At 37.5% G+C, this 15,574-nt stretch overlaps 1 protein-coding gene across 4 annotated transcripts in view; it reads right to left on the bottom strand.

Annotated features, from left to right (window-relative positions):
* LOC106052202 (17-beta-hydroxysteroid dehydrogenase 13-like) overlaps nucleotides 1–15,029 on the bottom strand; it is a 37,684-nt gene extending 22,655 nt beyond the window's left edge. For 2 of the 4 annotated variants that reach the window (XM_056015925.1, XM_056015928.1), the window contains exons 1-4: nucleotides 14,910–15,029; nucleotides 14,104–14,375; nucleotides 6,370–6,609; nucleotides 4,324–4,430 (exon numbers count right to left, since the gene is read on the bottom strand). In XM_056015925.1, coding sequence (XP_055871900.1) covers nucleotides 4,324–4,430; nucleotides 6,370–6,609; nucleotides 14,104–14,322 — 566 coding nt within the window. In that variant the 5' untranslated portion in view covers nucleotides 14,323–14,375; nucleotides 14,910–15,029. The other 2 variants (XM_056015927.1, XM_056015926.1) reach the window with 2 other exon arrangements.
* Nucleotides 15,030–15,574: the final 545 nt, after the last annotated feature.

The raw sequence follows: 15,574 nt of genomic DNA, 5'->3' as shown, positions 1-15,574 counted from the left end.
CTGGATTTTGGCATTGAAATCACCCGCCACTATCGTTCTGGTACTGGAGAGGCTTTTGCTATCGAGTTAAGGACACTTCGCGGTGGATTATAGACATTTAGGCATTCAAATCTCTGTCCATCTTTAAATATTTCGACCAAGAGCGTGTCGGTCTCACCACATCCCCGTGAGGTGGCTCCCTTCACACGAGCAAGCAAAGGGTTCCTGACAAAAGTGACTAACTTCTGACATTTTACACAGGAACAGGTAAAGGCCGTGAAGCCCGAGAGCGAGGGCACACAGCTCCGTTTCCTACCAGCGTTGCCAGCTTCCTGCACCAAGAACGCATCGACCTCGAGTTCCGACAGCAGTCTCTCAATTTCAGGCTTTTTAAGGCGCAATTGCCTATTCGCATTAAATGATATGATTCTGAGTTGCCCAGTACCTTTAACATGTTTGGGCTTAGAGGGACCGTCCCTCTTGCGTTCCTTTTCCGAGCTTTTATTGGTCACATTTGGTGTGGGGGTCACGACTTCCCCGTCCGTGGTTTTTGATGGGTAGCTTGGCTCGACTTGCGTCGAGGGGCGCTGGCCACCCTGCAGCAACCCTTGGTTAGTTTTTGCTGTCAATATCGGTGAGCTTAGTGGGCGGACATCTTGAAGAACAACGACGGTAGCTAACTTATCGAACATCAACCCGTCGTTAGGATTGATAGAGCGGGGCCTATCGAGTGAGTAATGCCCATACTCGGGTTTAATAGATAAATTTTGTAAAGCCATGTGAGTGAAATACCCGAAAACAGTCTAGATCAAAATCCAGAACTAAATCTATAGCCTAATCTGGACAAGAATCTGGACTAGATCTAGAAATCCAGAAATAGAATGTAGATATATTAGAGGTAGATCTAGGTCAATATTATGTTCCGGATTAGTAGGACTACTCATGGGCGTAGCCCCCTTCCCGAAATGAAATCCCCCCCCCCGGGGGGGGGGCGGACACGGACTTTAGTGACTGATTTTTTGCTTTGATTTTGTTTATTTTAGGTGAAATTTTAATACTAAACCATCACTTGGCCCAGCGCAGCCAAGGGGGTTTTGAGTTTAAATTCCCCTACTAGGGGTTTTGATTTTAAAACCCCTACCGGGGGTTTTGAGTTTAAAACACCCTACCAGGGGGTTTTGAGTTTAAAACTCCCTACCAGGGGATTTTGCAGTTAAATCCCCCTCTTCTATAAAACAAAACAAAACAAAAGCAAATTACACTCTAAAATCTATGAGCGTAGCCAAATGAATTTTGAGTTATAAACCCCCCGCCAGCGGGGTTTGAAGCTAAAAAATACATCTTCAATGTAAAAAAAAAAAAAAAGCAAATTACGCACTCAAAATGCTATGAGCGTTGCCAAAAGGGGTTTTGAGTTTAAATCACTCTTCAGAAGGGTTTGATGCTAAAAAATACCTCTTGAATATAAAAAAAAAAGCAAATTAAATACTAAAATTATTTGAGCGTAGCCAAACCAATTGGGGGTTTTGAGTTTAAACTCCTCTCCTCCAGATGGTTTTGAGTTTAAAATCCCCCTACAGAAAGCGTTTTGAGGTGGAAAACCTCTATCTTTAATATTATTCTAAAGCAAACTACAGTTACCAAATTCTATGATCGTAGCTAAATGGGGTTTTGAATTAAAAATAACACGAATTAAATCCTGAGATTTTTTAGTTCAAAACCCCCAATAGATGATTTTGAGGATAAAACTTCTCTTATCGATATAAAATCTAAAGCAAACTACAGTCACCTAGTTCCAAGAGCGTATTCAAGAGAGGTTACACATTTCTACCAATGGCGGGGCTCCATTAATAAAATGCAGTGAATAGTCATCTGCAGAAATTGAAAAACACTAAATGTGGCTCAACAAAGATGGCTAAGACAGGTTTTAGGAGTCAGTTATAGAGATCGGGTCTAAATCAAGGAAATCCTATGCCGAACTGGAAGTCGACCCCATAGTAAGATTGTGACAGAGCGTCGCATGAGGTTTGCGGGACATGTTCTCCGACAAAATGAATTACGCATAATAATAAATGGGATGATATCCTTGTACAACTTGGCGTCACACATTCATGGAGGTCCTCAGAGCAGGTGAGAAGAGGCTTCAGACATTACCACTGACAGATTTTTGTGGAAACAGCGTGACAGCAAATGCGCCGAACGGCGCTGGAGGGTCTAAGTCACTAAGAATAGCACACTAGGTTTTTGAAATAAGACTTTTTAATAGCAGGAAAATGCACTGTAGATACCTTAGAATATGCATTTTGTTGGCATTCAATAGCAGAAAAAGTGCTCTTGGCGGCGGGGCTCCGCCCCGCATTGGGGGGAGCTCCTAGCGCTCCCCTAGACCCCCTTGCTGGCAATGGCTGGGTGTCAACAATTTTTCCGCTAGATTGAAGGGTCAGAATATAATAAAGCTTATGTACACACACACACATACATACATACAAATATTTTTTAACGCGGGGGGGGGACGGAGAAAAAATCCCCCCTTAACCCCCCCCCCCGAAAAAAAATCCTGGCTACGCCCATGGGACTACTACTGGGTTATAGTACACTTGTGCTGTTCGCATCAGATTCACTTCTTGCTAAGATACTAGGCCTACTGCTTACATAATAAATAAATCTGCAGCCCTAAGCTATTAGAAGATTAACTCTTTCCTTAATGACGGCAATGTGTTCAATCTTCGACGTCTACTATCCCATACAAAAACAAAGGAGATGGTCATAACGGAGCTTCTCTATGCTGATGATTGCGCCCTGCTAGCTCACAATGAACATGACCTCCAGAACGCGGTAAACGAATTTGCATACGCAGCCGCCTCTTTCGGTCTATCTATAAACCTCGGAAAAACAGAAATCATGTTCCAGAAGTCGCCCAATAAAACATACTCAGCCCCAAAGGATCACCGTAAACGGACAGCCCCTTAATGTGGTAGACCACTTCACAAATCTAGGTAGTATAGTGTCAAATGACGCCTCACTTTCAAGGGAAGTTGATAACCGTCTGGCCAGGGCCAGTAGCACTTTTGGACGCCTTCAGGTGAGAGTTTGGTGGAACAGATCGCTCCGCCTGACTACAAAAATCAGTGTCTACCAGGCGGTGGTTCTCTCAACCCTTCTGTATGGCTCTGAGACATGGACACCACACAGGAAACATCTAAGACTTCTTGAGCGCTTCCATCAAAGATGCTTGCGTTCCATTCTGGACATACGGTGGCAGGACCGCACTACAAACAGCGATGTATGGACAGTATAGAGGGACTTCTTTTAGTCCGACAGTTACGATGGGTAGGGCACGTATCCCGTATGGGAGACGAACGTATGCCAAAGGCAGACTTTTTTTGTGAGCTAAAAGGTGGTCGACGTAACAGAGGCGCCCCATGGAAACGCGTCAAAGATTGGCTTAGGTGTCAACTTTCCTTAGCTGACATAGAAGAGAGCACCTGGTTGCATGCGGCCTCAGAACGAGACAGCTGGAGGTCACTCACGAAGGCCGCGGGATACACATTTGAGACCAAACACAGACGGCGAAAAGAAAATCTAAATCAATCCCCTGCGGACAATGGTTATGCTTGCCCTGGATGTGGCATATAGGTCACAGCTGGGACATACTGCATTCTTCACTGACTCGAGCCTTAGTATTATTTCCTTAATGAATTATACTTGACATTTTTTTTTCAAATTGTTTAAATCAATTAAATCTAAATCTAGATCTATGTCTGGCCTCTATTTATTGTAATGAAAGATTGTTGTCAAGTGTATAGTCTAATTACTAAAGAGGATGTGTGAAAACTGCCGGTATAAATGTAGTTTGTTTATTTTTTAAACCTACAACTGAAACGAAGCTAGTATACAAATTCTTTTAAAAAACAACATTTGAATCAATATTCTATTCCATAAGTTAGTTAATAAATGGAAAATCTATTTTATCATGATCCATTGATACTTTTTCAATTGTGATCTTAGATGCAATTTTTGTTGTACCAATGCGCGAATCTATGACTGAAGCTCAATTTATTAATGAAGAAGCCTGTGAACTTTTAAATAAGACTTACTTCCCCTGGTTTTTCATTTAAAAGTGGTGTAACTTTTTAAAAAATTAGGTGATTCACTTTCGGAAAAGAAAAAAAGTAGCCGTTGCATCAGAACTTTGAATGATCTGAAATATCATGATGTCCGATTTTCATTTTCTCTCTAGTTTCTGAGATCTAAACGGGACGGACGTACAGACAGGCCACACAAAACTAATAGCGTCTTTTCCCCTTTCGGGCAGCTAAAAATGTTGAAAAGAATGTGTCTCACCAATAATCTGACATCATGACTGCTCCAGTGTAGGCTGCCATTGATATCACATTCAAGATATGTCCTCGATTTTGTTTGATCATAGCTGGCAGGAATTCTTTCATCATCTGAGAGTTTGCAAGAGTTTGGATCATGTAGTGGAGGATACTCATATTGATTGCAGAGAAACAAAGACACATAAGAAGAGAGGCTGAATAGACAAGAGCTGAATAGACAAGAGCTGAATAGACAAGAGCTGAATAGACAAGAGCTGATTAAACAAGAGCTGAATAGACAAGAGCTGATTAAACAACAGCTGAATAGACAAGAGCTAAATAGATAAGAGCTAAATAGACAAGAGCAAAATAGACAAGAGCTAAATAGACAAGAGCTGAATAGACAGATCAAAGAAATCCATTTTTTCTACAACTTTGACAATACAGACCCAACTGACCAACACAGAGTTGTGACATGGTTTGAGTTGAACAGGAAGTTTATTTATAATCAACCCAGCCACACACAATAGGACTTTTATTTCCATTGTTTAGGATCGACTTAAAAACTGATCACTACTTCGTGCTGGAATAGAATGTGTCCTAAAGTACAGTGACTCGTGAACTTAAGTACAGTGACACATTAGGCAAAGTCCATTGATTGATGACTTTAAAGTGCAGTGATAGATGGCATTAAAGTGCAGTGATAAATGACTCTAAATTGCAGTGATAAATGACTTTAAAGTGCAGTGATAAATGACTTTAAAGTGCAGTGATAAATGACTCTAAATTGCAGTGATAAATGACTTTAAAGTGCAGTGATAAATGACATTAAAATGCAGTGATAAATGACTTTAAAGTGCAGTGATAAATGCCTTTAAAGTGCAGTGATAAATACCTTTAAAGTGCAGTGATAAATGACTTTAAAGTGCAGTGATAAATGCCTTTAAAGTGCAGTGATAAATGACTTTAAAGTGCAGTGATAAATGACTTTAAATTGCAGTGATAAATGCCTTTAAAGTGCAGTGATAAATGACTTTAAAGTGCAGTGATAATGCCTTTAAAGTGCAGTGATAAATGACTTTAAGGTGCAGTGATAAATAACTCTAAATTGCAGTGATAAATGACTTTAAAGTGCAGTGATAAATGACTCTAAATTGCAGTGATAAATGCCTTTAAAGTGCAGTAATAAATGACTTTAAAGTGCAGTGATAAATGACTTTAAAGTGCAGTGATAAATGCCTTTAAAGTGCAGTGATAAATGACTTTAAGATGCAGTGATAAATAACTCTAAATTGCAGTGATAAATGACTTTAAAGTGCAGTGATAAATGACTCTAAATTGCAGTGATAAATGCCTTTAAAGTGCAGTGATAAATGACTTTAAAGTGCAGTGATAAATGACTTTAAAGTGCAGTGATAAATGACTTTAAAGTGCAGTGATAAATGACTCTAAATTGCAGTGATAAATGCCTTTAATGTGCAGTGATAAATGACTTTAAAGTGCAGTGATAAATGCCTTTAAAGTGCAGTGATAAATGCCTTTAAAGTGCAGTGATAAATGCCTTTAAAGTGCAATGATAAATGACTTTAAAGTGCAGTGATAAATGTCTTTAAAGTGCAGTGATAAATGACTTTAAAGTGCAATGATAAATGCCTTTAAAGTGCAGTGATAAATGCCTTTAAAGTGCAGTGATAAATGACTTTAAAGTGCAGTGATAAATGACTTTAAAGTGCAGTGATAAATGCCTTTAAAGTGCAGTGATAAATACCTTTAAAGTGCAGTGATAAATGACTTTAAAGTGCAGTGATAAATGCCTTTAAAGTGCAGTGATAAATGACTTTAAAGTGCAGTGATAAATGACTTTAAAGTGCAGTGATAAATGCCTTTAAAGTGCAGTGATAAATGACTTTAAAGTGCAGTGATAAATGACTCTAAAGTGCAGTGATAGATTATTTTAAAGTGCAGTGATAGACATGACTTAAAGTGCAGTGATAGACATGACTTAAAGTGCAGTGATAGATGACTTAAAGTGCAGTGATAGACATGTGACTTAAAAGGCATTGACACATACCCAAAAGTGTGACAGCGTGTTCACTTCAAAAGTCCTTCTTATATCTGGCTCAGTCAATTCCATAAAAGGGCCACCATTCAGAATGCCGGCATTGTTGACGAGAAGAGTGACCTCCCCTACATCCTGTCTGACTTTCTTGGCAACTTCTGCTATAGATGTTGAGTTGGTGATGTCACAGACGTAGGCGTAGGCTTTACCTCCTGCTGCTTTGATTTCTTGGGCTGTCTTTGCGTTGTTTTCCTAAGAAAATTATATGTACATTTTTACCTATCAAACTTGGACACTGGCAAAGCCCCTGCGAGGCCGCTTGCGTGCGAAATACCAAAAAAAAAAAAAAAAAGCCCCATTCATTTTTTTGTAGAAAAACATTCTTACCTTATATTACGGACTTTTTTTTATATTATTATTTGTACAACATGTAAAGTGCATGTGTCAACAGTTTCTTGCACATCATTGGTCTAGTTTCTAATGAGCGTTTCAAAATCATTGGACGCTAGAAATGATCAGAAACGATGAAAGTCTTTCGTGTGATGTCGTTGATGAAATCCTTTGCCTATAGAGTCATCCCATGACACGACTTCCTCCATGGATCCCATCTCGTCACTGATTGGTTGTTGCACACACACACACACAGTTTCAAATCTTTTTTTTTTTGTTTTTAAATATTGTCCGAGATCTGATCTAAACCTACTTGAGCAGCCTCTAGAACAGAAGTCAATTGCTCTCAATTTGTTTGAGATCTTGTATCTAAAAAGTAGCTTTTATTTCCAATGATTCTAATGCTTGATCAACTATTTCTTTTCGTGCGTCACGATGTTGATGGGTGCTAGAAAGACAGACCACAAATCCATTCAAAATCCTTTAGTGCCGAGACCTTTCAGTCATGACTTTGTACCAAAGAGAAATAGTGCTTAGAAACAAAGCGGCTGCATCTGTTCATTTGTCTCTGCAGCCATTTGTCACACAAATGTTATCACACAAACTCAGAGGCGGCCCCCATCAAATTTACCAATGGACGAGAAATATATTATTGTTTTGATCGTTTAAAGAAATTTGGCGTTATTTTACACATAAAAGTAAACAGTGCAACACGTCGTCTTTGATAAGACTCTTCTAACTCTTTTGAAATAAGTAGAGTAGCGTTAAGTGATTACCTAAGATTAGCATGGAAACCTCCCAATACAGTGTCGGTGGCACCTAGTGCAGCAAAGGTTGTCACCCCTCCACATCAACTTTATTGAAATATTGCTAGTTTTTTTTTTCTTTTTGTTGAACCAATACAGTGAGGAGCTGATTATCTACTTTTATTGATTTGTACTCAGATGTAAAATCCCAATGTTTATTATATGTATTCAAATGTTATTGCAAATTTTACAATAATATTTAATAAAAAATTATAAACAGACTTAACATCATATGAAAAGGTTTCTTTTATTGTAACTTTAAGACAGAAATGATATAACGCTGTGCTTTGTCATTTACACTTAAACTACCATCTGGATGTGTCTAGGCATATTTCGCATATATCTTGAGATTTTGTTATGATCTTTTCCCATGTGTCTGCTTTTACCAAGTTATAATTTTTCCAACTTGGTTGTCACCACCAAAATGGTGTCGACCGGTGCGGACCTAGTGACGCCACTGCTCCAAGATATATCTCGAGATTTTATTATTATCTTTTCCATATGTCTGCTTTTGCAAATTTATAATTTTTCCAACTTGGTTGTCACCCAAAGAATGGTGTCGATCGGTGCGAACCGTACCCCTTCCACCCACATAGTGACGCCACTGCTCCAAGATATATCTTGAGATTTTATTATTATCTTTTCCGATGTGTCTGCTTTTGCCAAGATTTAATTTTTCAGTCTTGGTTGCCAACCCCAAAATGGTGTCGACCGGTGCGGACCGCCCCCTCGCCCCCACCCCCAATACTAATCCTGACCATAATCGCTCTATATTTACTTAATAGGTCTAGACTAGTTCTAAATATAGTCTAGATATAGAATCTAGACCTACACCTAGTCTAGATCTCTAGACTACTTCTTGATCTACTTCTAGACTTGATCTAGATGAGAACTAGAATCTAGAACTAAAATCTAGAACTAGAATTCAGACTAGAGCTCAGCCTTAGAATTGGAATCTAGGCTACAACTAGATTTCTAGTCTAGTTCTAGATCTAGACTCTTGATCTAAATTAGATCTAAATCTAGATTTAGTAGATCTATCTAGATCTCGAATCTAGATTAGGTCTAGAATATAGATCTAGACTAGGTCTATGTCTAGACTAAAATATATGGCTTCTTTTGTCTCGAACGGCAATGGATGCGCCCAAATGAGTCACTGGTTTTGGTTTAATCTTGAGACGGGGAAGAATCTGGTGTGGCTAATCAAGCCAATTCTAGAACGGCAGACTTTGACGCAATTCATACATGTGTATGCCTCTGATTCAGGGCTAGCGGACAGGGCAGCTTACTTTTTTTACCTCTTGATTAAGGCCGCTTCAATTCTTTTGTTCTCAGCAAGGGTTGTCCCAGCACGCACAGTGTCTCCACGCACTCCGGTCTTTTGGCTATGTTTGGCTCTCATGTCTCGCTTGCAGACATCTCTATATGTTAGTCTTGGGTCTGACTCCTTCCACAAGCTCAGCATATAAGATATCTTTCGGGATTCTACCATCTGGCATGCGGGTGACATGTTCGATTCAGCGTAATCTTCTTTGTGTCAGGAGAGCATACATGCTGTTCATATTGGCCAATCTCAAAACTTCCTGATTGGAGACATGGTCCCTCCAAGAGATGCCCATTATGCGTCCCAGGCAGCGCAAGTGGAAACTATTCAATCTTTGCTCTTGGTACATGTAAGTTGCCCAGCTCTCACTGCCATAAAGAGTGCTCACAACAAAGGCGTTGTGGACTAGGATGTTTTACATGTTTCGGATGTTCCTTCAGAGTTGAAGATAATTACTTCCTAGTCCAAACCTCCCGCAGGACGACGGGGGATGGGAGCTGGCAGGGTTTGAACCCTGGACCATCGATAAATCTGAACGACAGTCCAGCGCGCAAACCGCACGACCAGGCCTACTAGATCTAGGTCTAGACTCTACTTAAATCTAGTCTAAAATCATGACTGTCTAAGACTCTAAATGTTTGATACTTTCACAAATAGGTGTTGTTAATAATACAGCATGTCAGCTGGAAGTAGACTGTATACAAAGTATACATAGGCCTATATAAAGTGCTATTTTTTGTAAAAAAAAATAGGTGCCGGTACTCAGTGATAGATTGCCTAACTTTCAACTACTAACAAATTAACAATTAACGTTGAAATACAAGAAAAGTAATAATTTTTCCAGACATTGAAAAAAGGTGCCGGTACCCCGTACCGGTGCGTACCGTCACAAAAATATATGTATACCTCAATCTTCTTTCATATAATTTTTTTTGCGGGGTTATTGCTACTTAATAGATTGATACCGGGTCGATTCATAGGGCCTAAGTATACAAGCAGAATCTCGAGCATTGGATAAATTTATTTTTTAAAAACAAGTTTTTTGGAAGAGGCAATATATTAGTTGTTTGAAGTTTGTAACTTCTTAAATTCAGGCTAAAAATATCGAAGCCTACATTTTTACACTCATTTTTAAACAATTATGTCTTTTGTGGCTTTTTTTTATATAGCGCTACTTAGAAAATTAGAAGAGATGGACTTGACTCATAGTGCACCTTGTGTACATTTGTAATCTTATCAGTGAGACTTTCAAAACTATTTAAAAAAAACAAATTAGTGATTATTTTTACTGTATAATTCTATTTGTATTCCTTTTTAGAATTAGGATTTAAACAAAAATTTGCCATATGACTTTGTCTAACAGAAAAAAAAAAAGAAACTTACGTCTATTTATACAGTTATTTTTAGTTACCTAGTAATATAAAATATATTGAACTAACACGTACATTCATCATAATGCAGCCATGCGATTTTTAGTTTATGAACATAGTATTATTTAGGAGCAATATTTTACAAAGGCTGCTTGGAGAAATCAGGTATACCCATTAGGAGAAAAACGACCCCTTTACTCAAGAAAAATTTAAGAAACTAGAACAGACACAAAATAAACTGTGACATCCATAACAAAATAATATTCAAAATTGATTAGAGTAACACCTTTTTAAATAATCATTTAAAGTTTAAAATCACTACAATTTTTTTTCAACAATTATTTTCTGTATGAAATTGTATATCGGAAAATGCCGGGTACATGAAATAAGCTAGTCCTAAAAAAAACAACACAGATCTTGGGTACTGTACTGTATATGTGTAGTTTCAGGTCTTTTCTTTTTATAGCCTCTATCGGGTTTGATCACAACTACCCGTATTTTTGTGCAGAATGTTTTTCTCTATCAGGCACACTTAAAATTATAACATAATAATGTCAGTTTAATTTAAAAAGAGAACTGAAAAATGCAAAGATATATAAGGAAAAAATTAGTGATTCTACTTTTTAATCAAAGAAACGAAACGGACTAGTCCAACATTGCCCATTTAGATTGTTGTCATAGACATATATATATAGACTGGATAAAGTAAAAATTATTATGGGAAACATTTGGGAAAAGATAAGTTTGTATGAGTTATACAGCAGTTATGAGCAGTGTAAAATTAAAAGTATTTATAATTTGGTTTTTTTTCAGCCAAAACCTATATAATTGATAGAGCCCCTTCTGTATTATTATATCTCTAATCGTGCCTAATTATAAATAGTTTTAAATACTAGATTTAGATCTAGTGTATATAGATACTATAGTAAAAAAATACTACTTACTACTAGTACTATACTACTATAGTTTAATGTTAGCGAAAAGGCCTTGGCTATGTTTTATCACGCTCACATCTGCAATATTTTAAGTTCCAATATCACTGCCTGGTATGGCAATCTGAGCATTAAAAATAAAAATAAACTTCATAGAATCCTAAATGCTGCTGGCAAAATCATTGGCAAAAAACAAATCCCATTTGGGCAGTTGTTTGAGACAAACATCTATAAAAAAGCTAACAAGATCCTCGAAATAAAGAATCACCCTTTGTGTCAGGATTTTGTGATTTTACCATCAAAAAAGAGATACAAGACACCGATAGCAAAGACAAACAGACACAAACACTCTTTTGTTCCCCTGGCAATCAAATCATTAAATAAGAACAATCTGGTATAAACTTTGTCACATGTAAATTATGAGTGAGTCTGGTGTGAATGTACATTTTGGTTTCTTATAGTTATAATGTTTTTTGTTTGGTGTAATGCACAAATTGTAAGACAAATTTCCTTACGGATAATAAAGATTATTATTATTATTATTATACTATACTATAAACTATAATTGTAATCTGTCTAGTCTATATTCTATAGTTAGTATATAAATAGTCTAGGACTAGATTCAAGATTGTCATTAGATCTATAATCTATACTTATACTAGATCTAGTCTATAGTCTGCATGCATAGATGATAGACTGACTAGTTTAATAGTTAGTAGTAAAAAGTATGAAAAGTATTAGACCTAGTTATTACAAATATTAGTCATATTTATTAGATTTAGATCTATCAATATTAAATTAGTGACAGTGACAGTCACAGTGTCAGTGACACTGAATTATTGTGACTTACTGAAACTGAAAGTTAATGTGTATAATATTCATTTTTTTTTCAACCTTTAGAATTTATCCTTTGCCTATCGTACTACGAACATTATAGCACGTTCTGCTCATTTATTTATTTTTTTTTGACTAAAAACTAATTCTAACAATTTGAATCGATAAGACGACCGCCATACATTAATAAAGAAGCCATGTCAACAAACATAGATCCACATCACATACCTATATATATATTTGCCTATGTCTATGATTATGAAACAAAGGCAAAATATTGGGAATATGGCAGTTTTGTACTTTTCAAAACTAAAGATCATAATTATATATTGGCTGAAATGTTAGTCCTAGAATTTATAGCTCAATTGCCGCCATTTTTTTTTCACATAGATAGAGTACATAAACCATATTTGACTCCCCCCAAATAAATATAACTTCCTACTTCCAGTCTATATTTATTTATGTCTATGATTGTCTATGAGAAAAATTCGTCCAGATCCTACGACACCTTTACAGTCAGTCTAGTTGCTGCATTAAAATAGAAGAGGGAACAACAGAGTTTTTTACAATCGAGACAGGTGTGAGACAGGGGTGCATCTTATCTCCCTTCCTTTTCCTCCTAGCCATCGACTACATAATGAGGAGAGCAATGAACCAGACTGCCTTTGGTATTCCATGGCATGAACAACTCCGATTGACGGACTTGGACTTTGCTGATGATGTTGCACTACTCGGGGCTACAAATAAATGCATTCAAGAAATGACGGAGAGCCTAGACAGAGAGGCACCCAAAATTGGCCTCCGCATAAACTTGGATAAGACTAAAATTATGCGAGTGGGATATAAGGCAAAGGGTGTCCCCGTCAGACTTGGCGAGTCAAAGCTTGAAGAGCTGGACAAGTTCACGTACCTTGGCAGCATCATAACAAATGATGGAGATGCTTACCATGATGTAGCATGCCGAATAGGAAAGGCAGGGAGCATTTTCCAAAGGCTTATTTGGACTAGCCAAGCCATTGGACTCGAGACAAAAATACAACTTCTCAACACAATCGTCATTCCAACTGCTACATATGCATGTGAGACGTGGAAGTCATCTGTCAAAATTGAGAAAAGACTAAATGTGGCTCAACAAAGATGGCTGAGAAAGATTTTGGGAGTCAGTTACACAGACCGGATCTTAAACAGGGAAATCCTATGCCGAACTGGGAGTCGAACACTTAGTGAGGTTGTGACTGAGCGTTGCATGAGGTTTGCGGGACATGTTCTACGTCAAAATGAATTACGCACACCAAGAGTTGCGATAACATGGAAGCCAAAACGAGGAAAGCGCAAACAGGGACGTCCTCGTATTACCTGGCGACACACCTTCATGGAGGATCTCAAAACAGTGGACACCAGGTGGGAGGAGGCTTCAGACATTGCCAGTGACAGATCATTATGGAGACAGCTTGCCGCCCAATGCGCCGAACGGCGCGGGAGGACCTAAGTCTAAGTAAGTAAGATTGTTGTCAAGTGTATAGCCTAATGAGATTATGTGAGAATTGCGCGCTATAAAAGTAGTTTGTTATTTCTTGAAACATAACTAAAAGGAAGTTCGTATCAAAAATTCTTTTTTAAAAACAACATTTGAATCAGTATTCTATTCCATGAGTTAGTTAATAAATAGAAAATCTATTTTATAATGATCCATTGATACTTTTTATATTGTGACATTAGATGAATTTTTTTTTACCACTGCGCGAATCTATAAATGAAGCTTGATTTATTAATAAAGAAGTCTGTGACCTTTTTAAAAGACTTACCTCCCCTGAAGTTCTTCATTAAAAAGTGGTGTATTTTTTTGAAAAATCTTCTTTCATAGATAATTTTAAAAATTAGATGGTTCACTTTCGGAAAAGAAAAATGTAGCTGTTGCATCAGAACTTTGAACGATCTAAAATATCATGATGTGGGATTTTCATTTTCTCTTCTAGTTTCTGAGATCTCAACGGGACGGACGGACAGACGGGCCATACAAAACTAATAGCGTCTTTTCCCCTTTCGGGGACCGCTAAAAAAACAACAACAAATAGATGGTGTAGTGTTACCTTGTGGACATCCCAGACGACCAGTATCGCTCCAAGTTTGGACAGTTCAAGTGCTAGCTCCTTTCCGATACCATGGCCTGCACCAGTCACCAGTGCAATATCGCCAGCTATAGACTTCCTCTTTGGTGGAACGAAGAATGAGATGATTCCCAAGATGTAGTTGTACACTAGTAGACACCAAAGTTGAACCAGATCCCAAACTGTTACCAAGACACCCATGTTGCACACAGTTTCATCAGCAAGTTCTCACCCTGTCATGTCATATACTCTAGCTGAAATGTAAGTACACTTAAACCATGTCATAGACTCTAGCTGAAATGTATGTATAGTTAAACCATGTCATAGACTCTAGCTGAAATGTATGTATAGTTAAACCATGTCATAGACTCTAGCTGAAATGTAAGTATAGTTAAACCATGTCATAGACTCTAGCTGAAATGTATGTATAGTTAAACCATGTCATAGACTCTAGCTGAAATGTATGTATAGTTAAACCATGTCATAGACTCTAGCTGAAATGTATGTATAGTTAAACCATGTCATAGACTCTAGCTGAAATGTATGTATAGTTAAACCATGTCATAGACTCTAGCTGAAATGTATGTATAGTTAAATCATGTCATAGACTCTAGCTGAAATGTAAGTATAGTTAAACCATACAAACTTACACATAGACTTGACTACCTACAAACTTACACATAGACTTGACTACCTACAAACTTACACATAGACTTGACTACATACACACTTACACATAGACGACTACATACAAACTTACACATAGACTTAACTACATACAAACTTACATGTTGAATGTCCAATGTGTAGAGAAGTTCTCAATAAGGAAAAAGAAAAAAAAAGCAAACTTTGATCCTATTCAATGAAATTGTAGGCTAAAGTACGAGGCCATGGAACAGACTGTAGTCCAGTGGTTCTTAACCTGTGGTTCGCGACCCTCTTGGGGGGTCGAGTGATGATTTTCTAGATGTCGTCTAAGACCATTAAGATTTTTCGTCTAAAGAAACGGACATTGTGCGAAAAGTTTTCATGGGTAGCTCCATTTGTTTTGACTCTAATTGTCATTTAAGAATAAAGATGTTTACAAACAACTGAAATCGAAATCATTGGCTTGTCGCAGCTTCAGTATTTGTAACAGTTGAAATCACTCTTCATTGACCAGTGTTTCGAGACACAAAACGTGACATCATTGCGGAGTCAGAGATTTTATTTCCATTAGGAAGATTTGTACTCACGTAATTGAGAACCCCATCCGTTCAATGAGTACTAGACCATCAAGTTCTAGTCTTGGAGAGAAAAGGTCAAATAGTTTCGTTATGGAACTACACGTGAACAAGTTTGGTAAGAAAATAAAATAGAATGACGATTTTTGACGCGATAGGGTTTGACTTCAGTAGTTACAGCAGGAACTGAGAAACCACAATGCGTCATTAGTTATCAGAATCAAAGAATC

The sequence above is a fragment of the Biomphalaria glabrata genome, chromosome 17 (assembly GCF_947242115.1).
Source record: "Biomphalaria glabrata chromosome 17, xgBioGlab47.1, whole genome shotgun sequence".
NCBI lineage: Eukaryota > Metazoa > Mollusca > Gastropoda > Planorbidae > Biomphalaria > Biomphalaria glabrata.
This window is presented reverse-complemented; position numbering and strand designations above follow the sequence as displayed.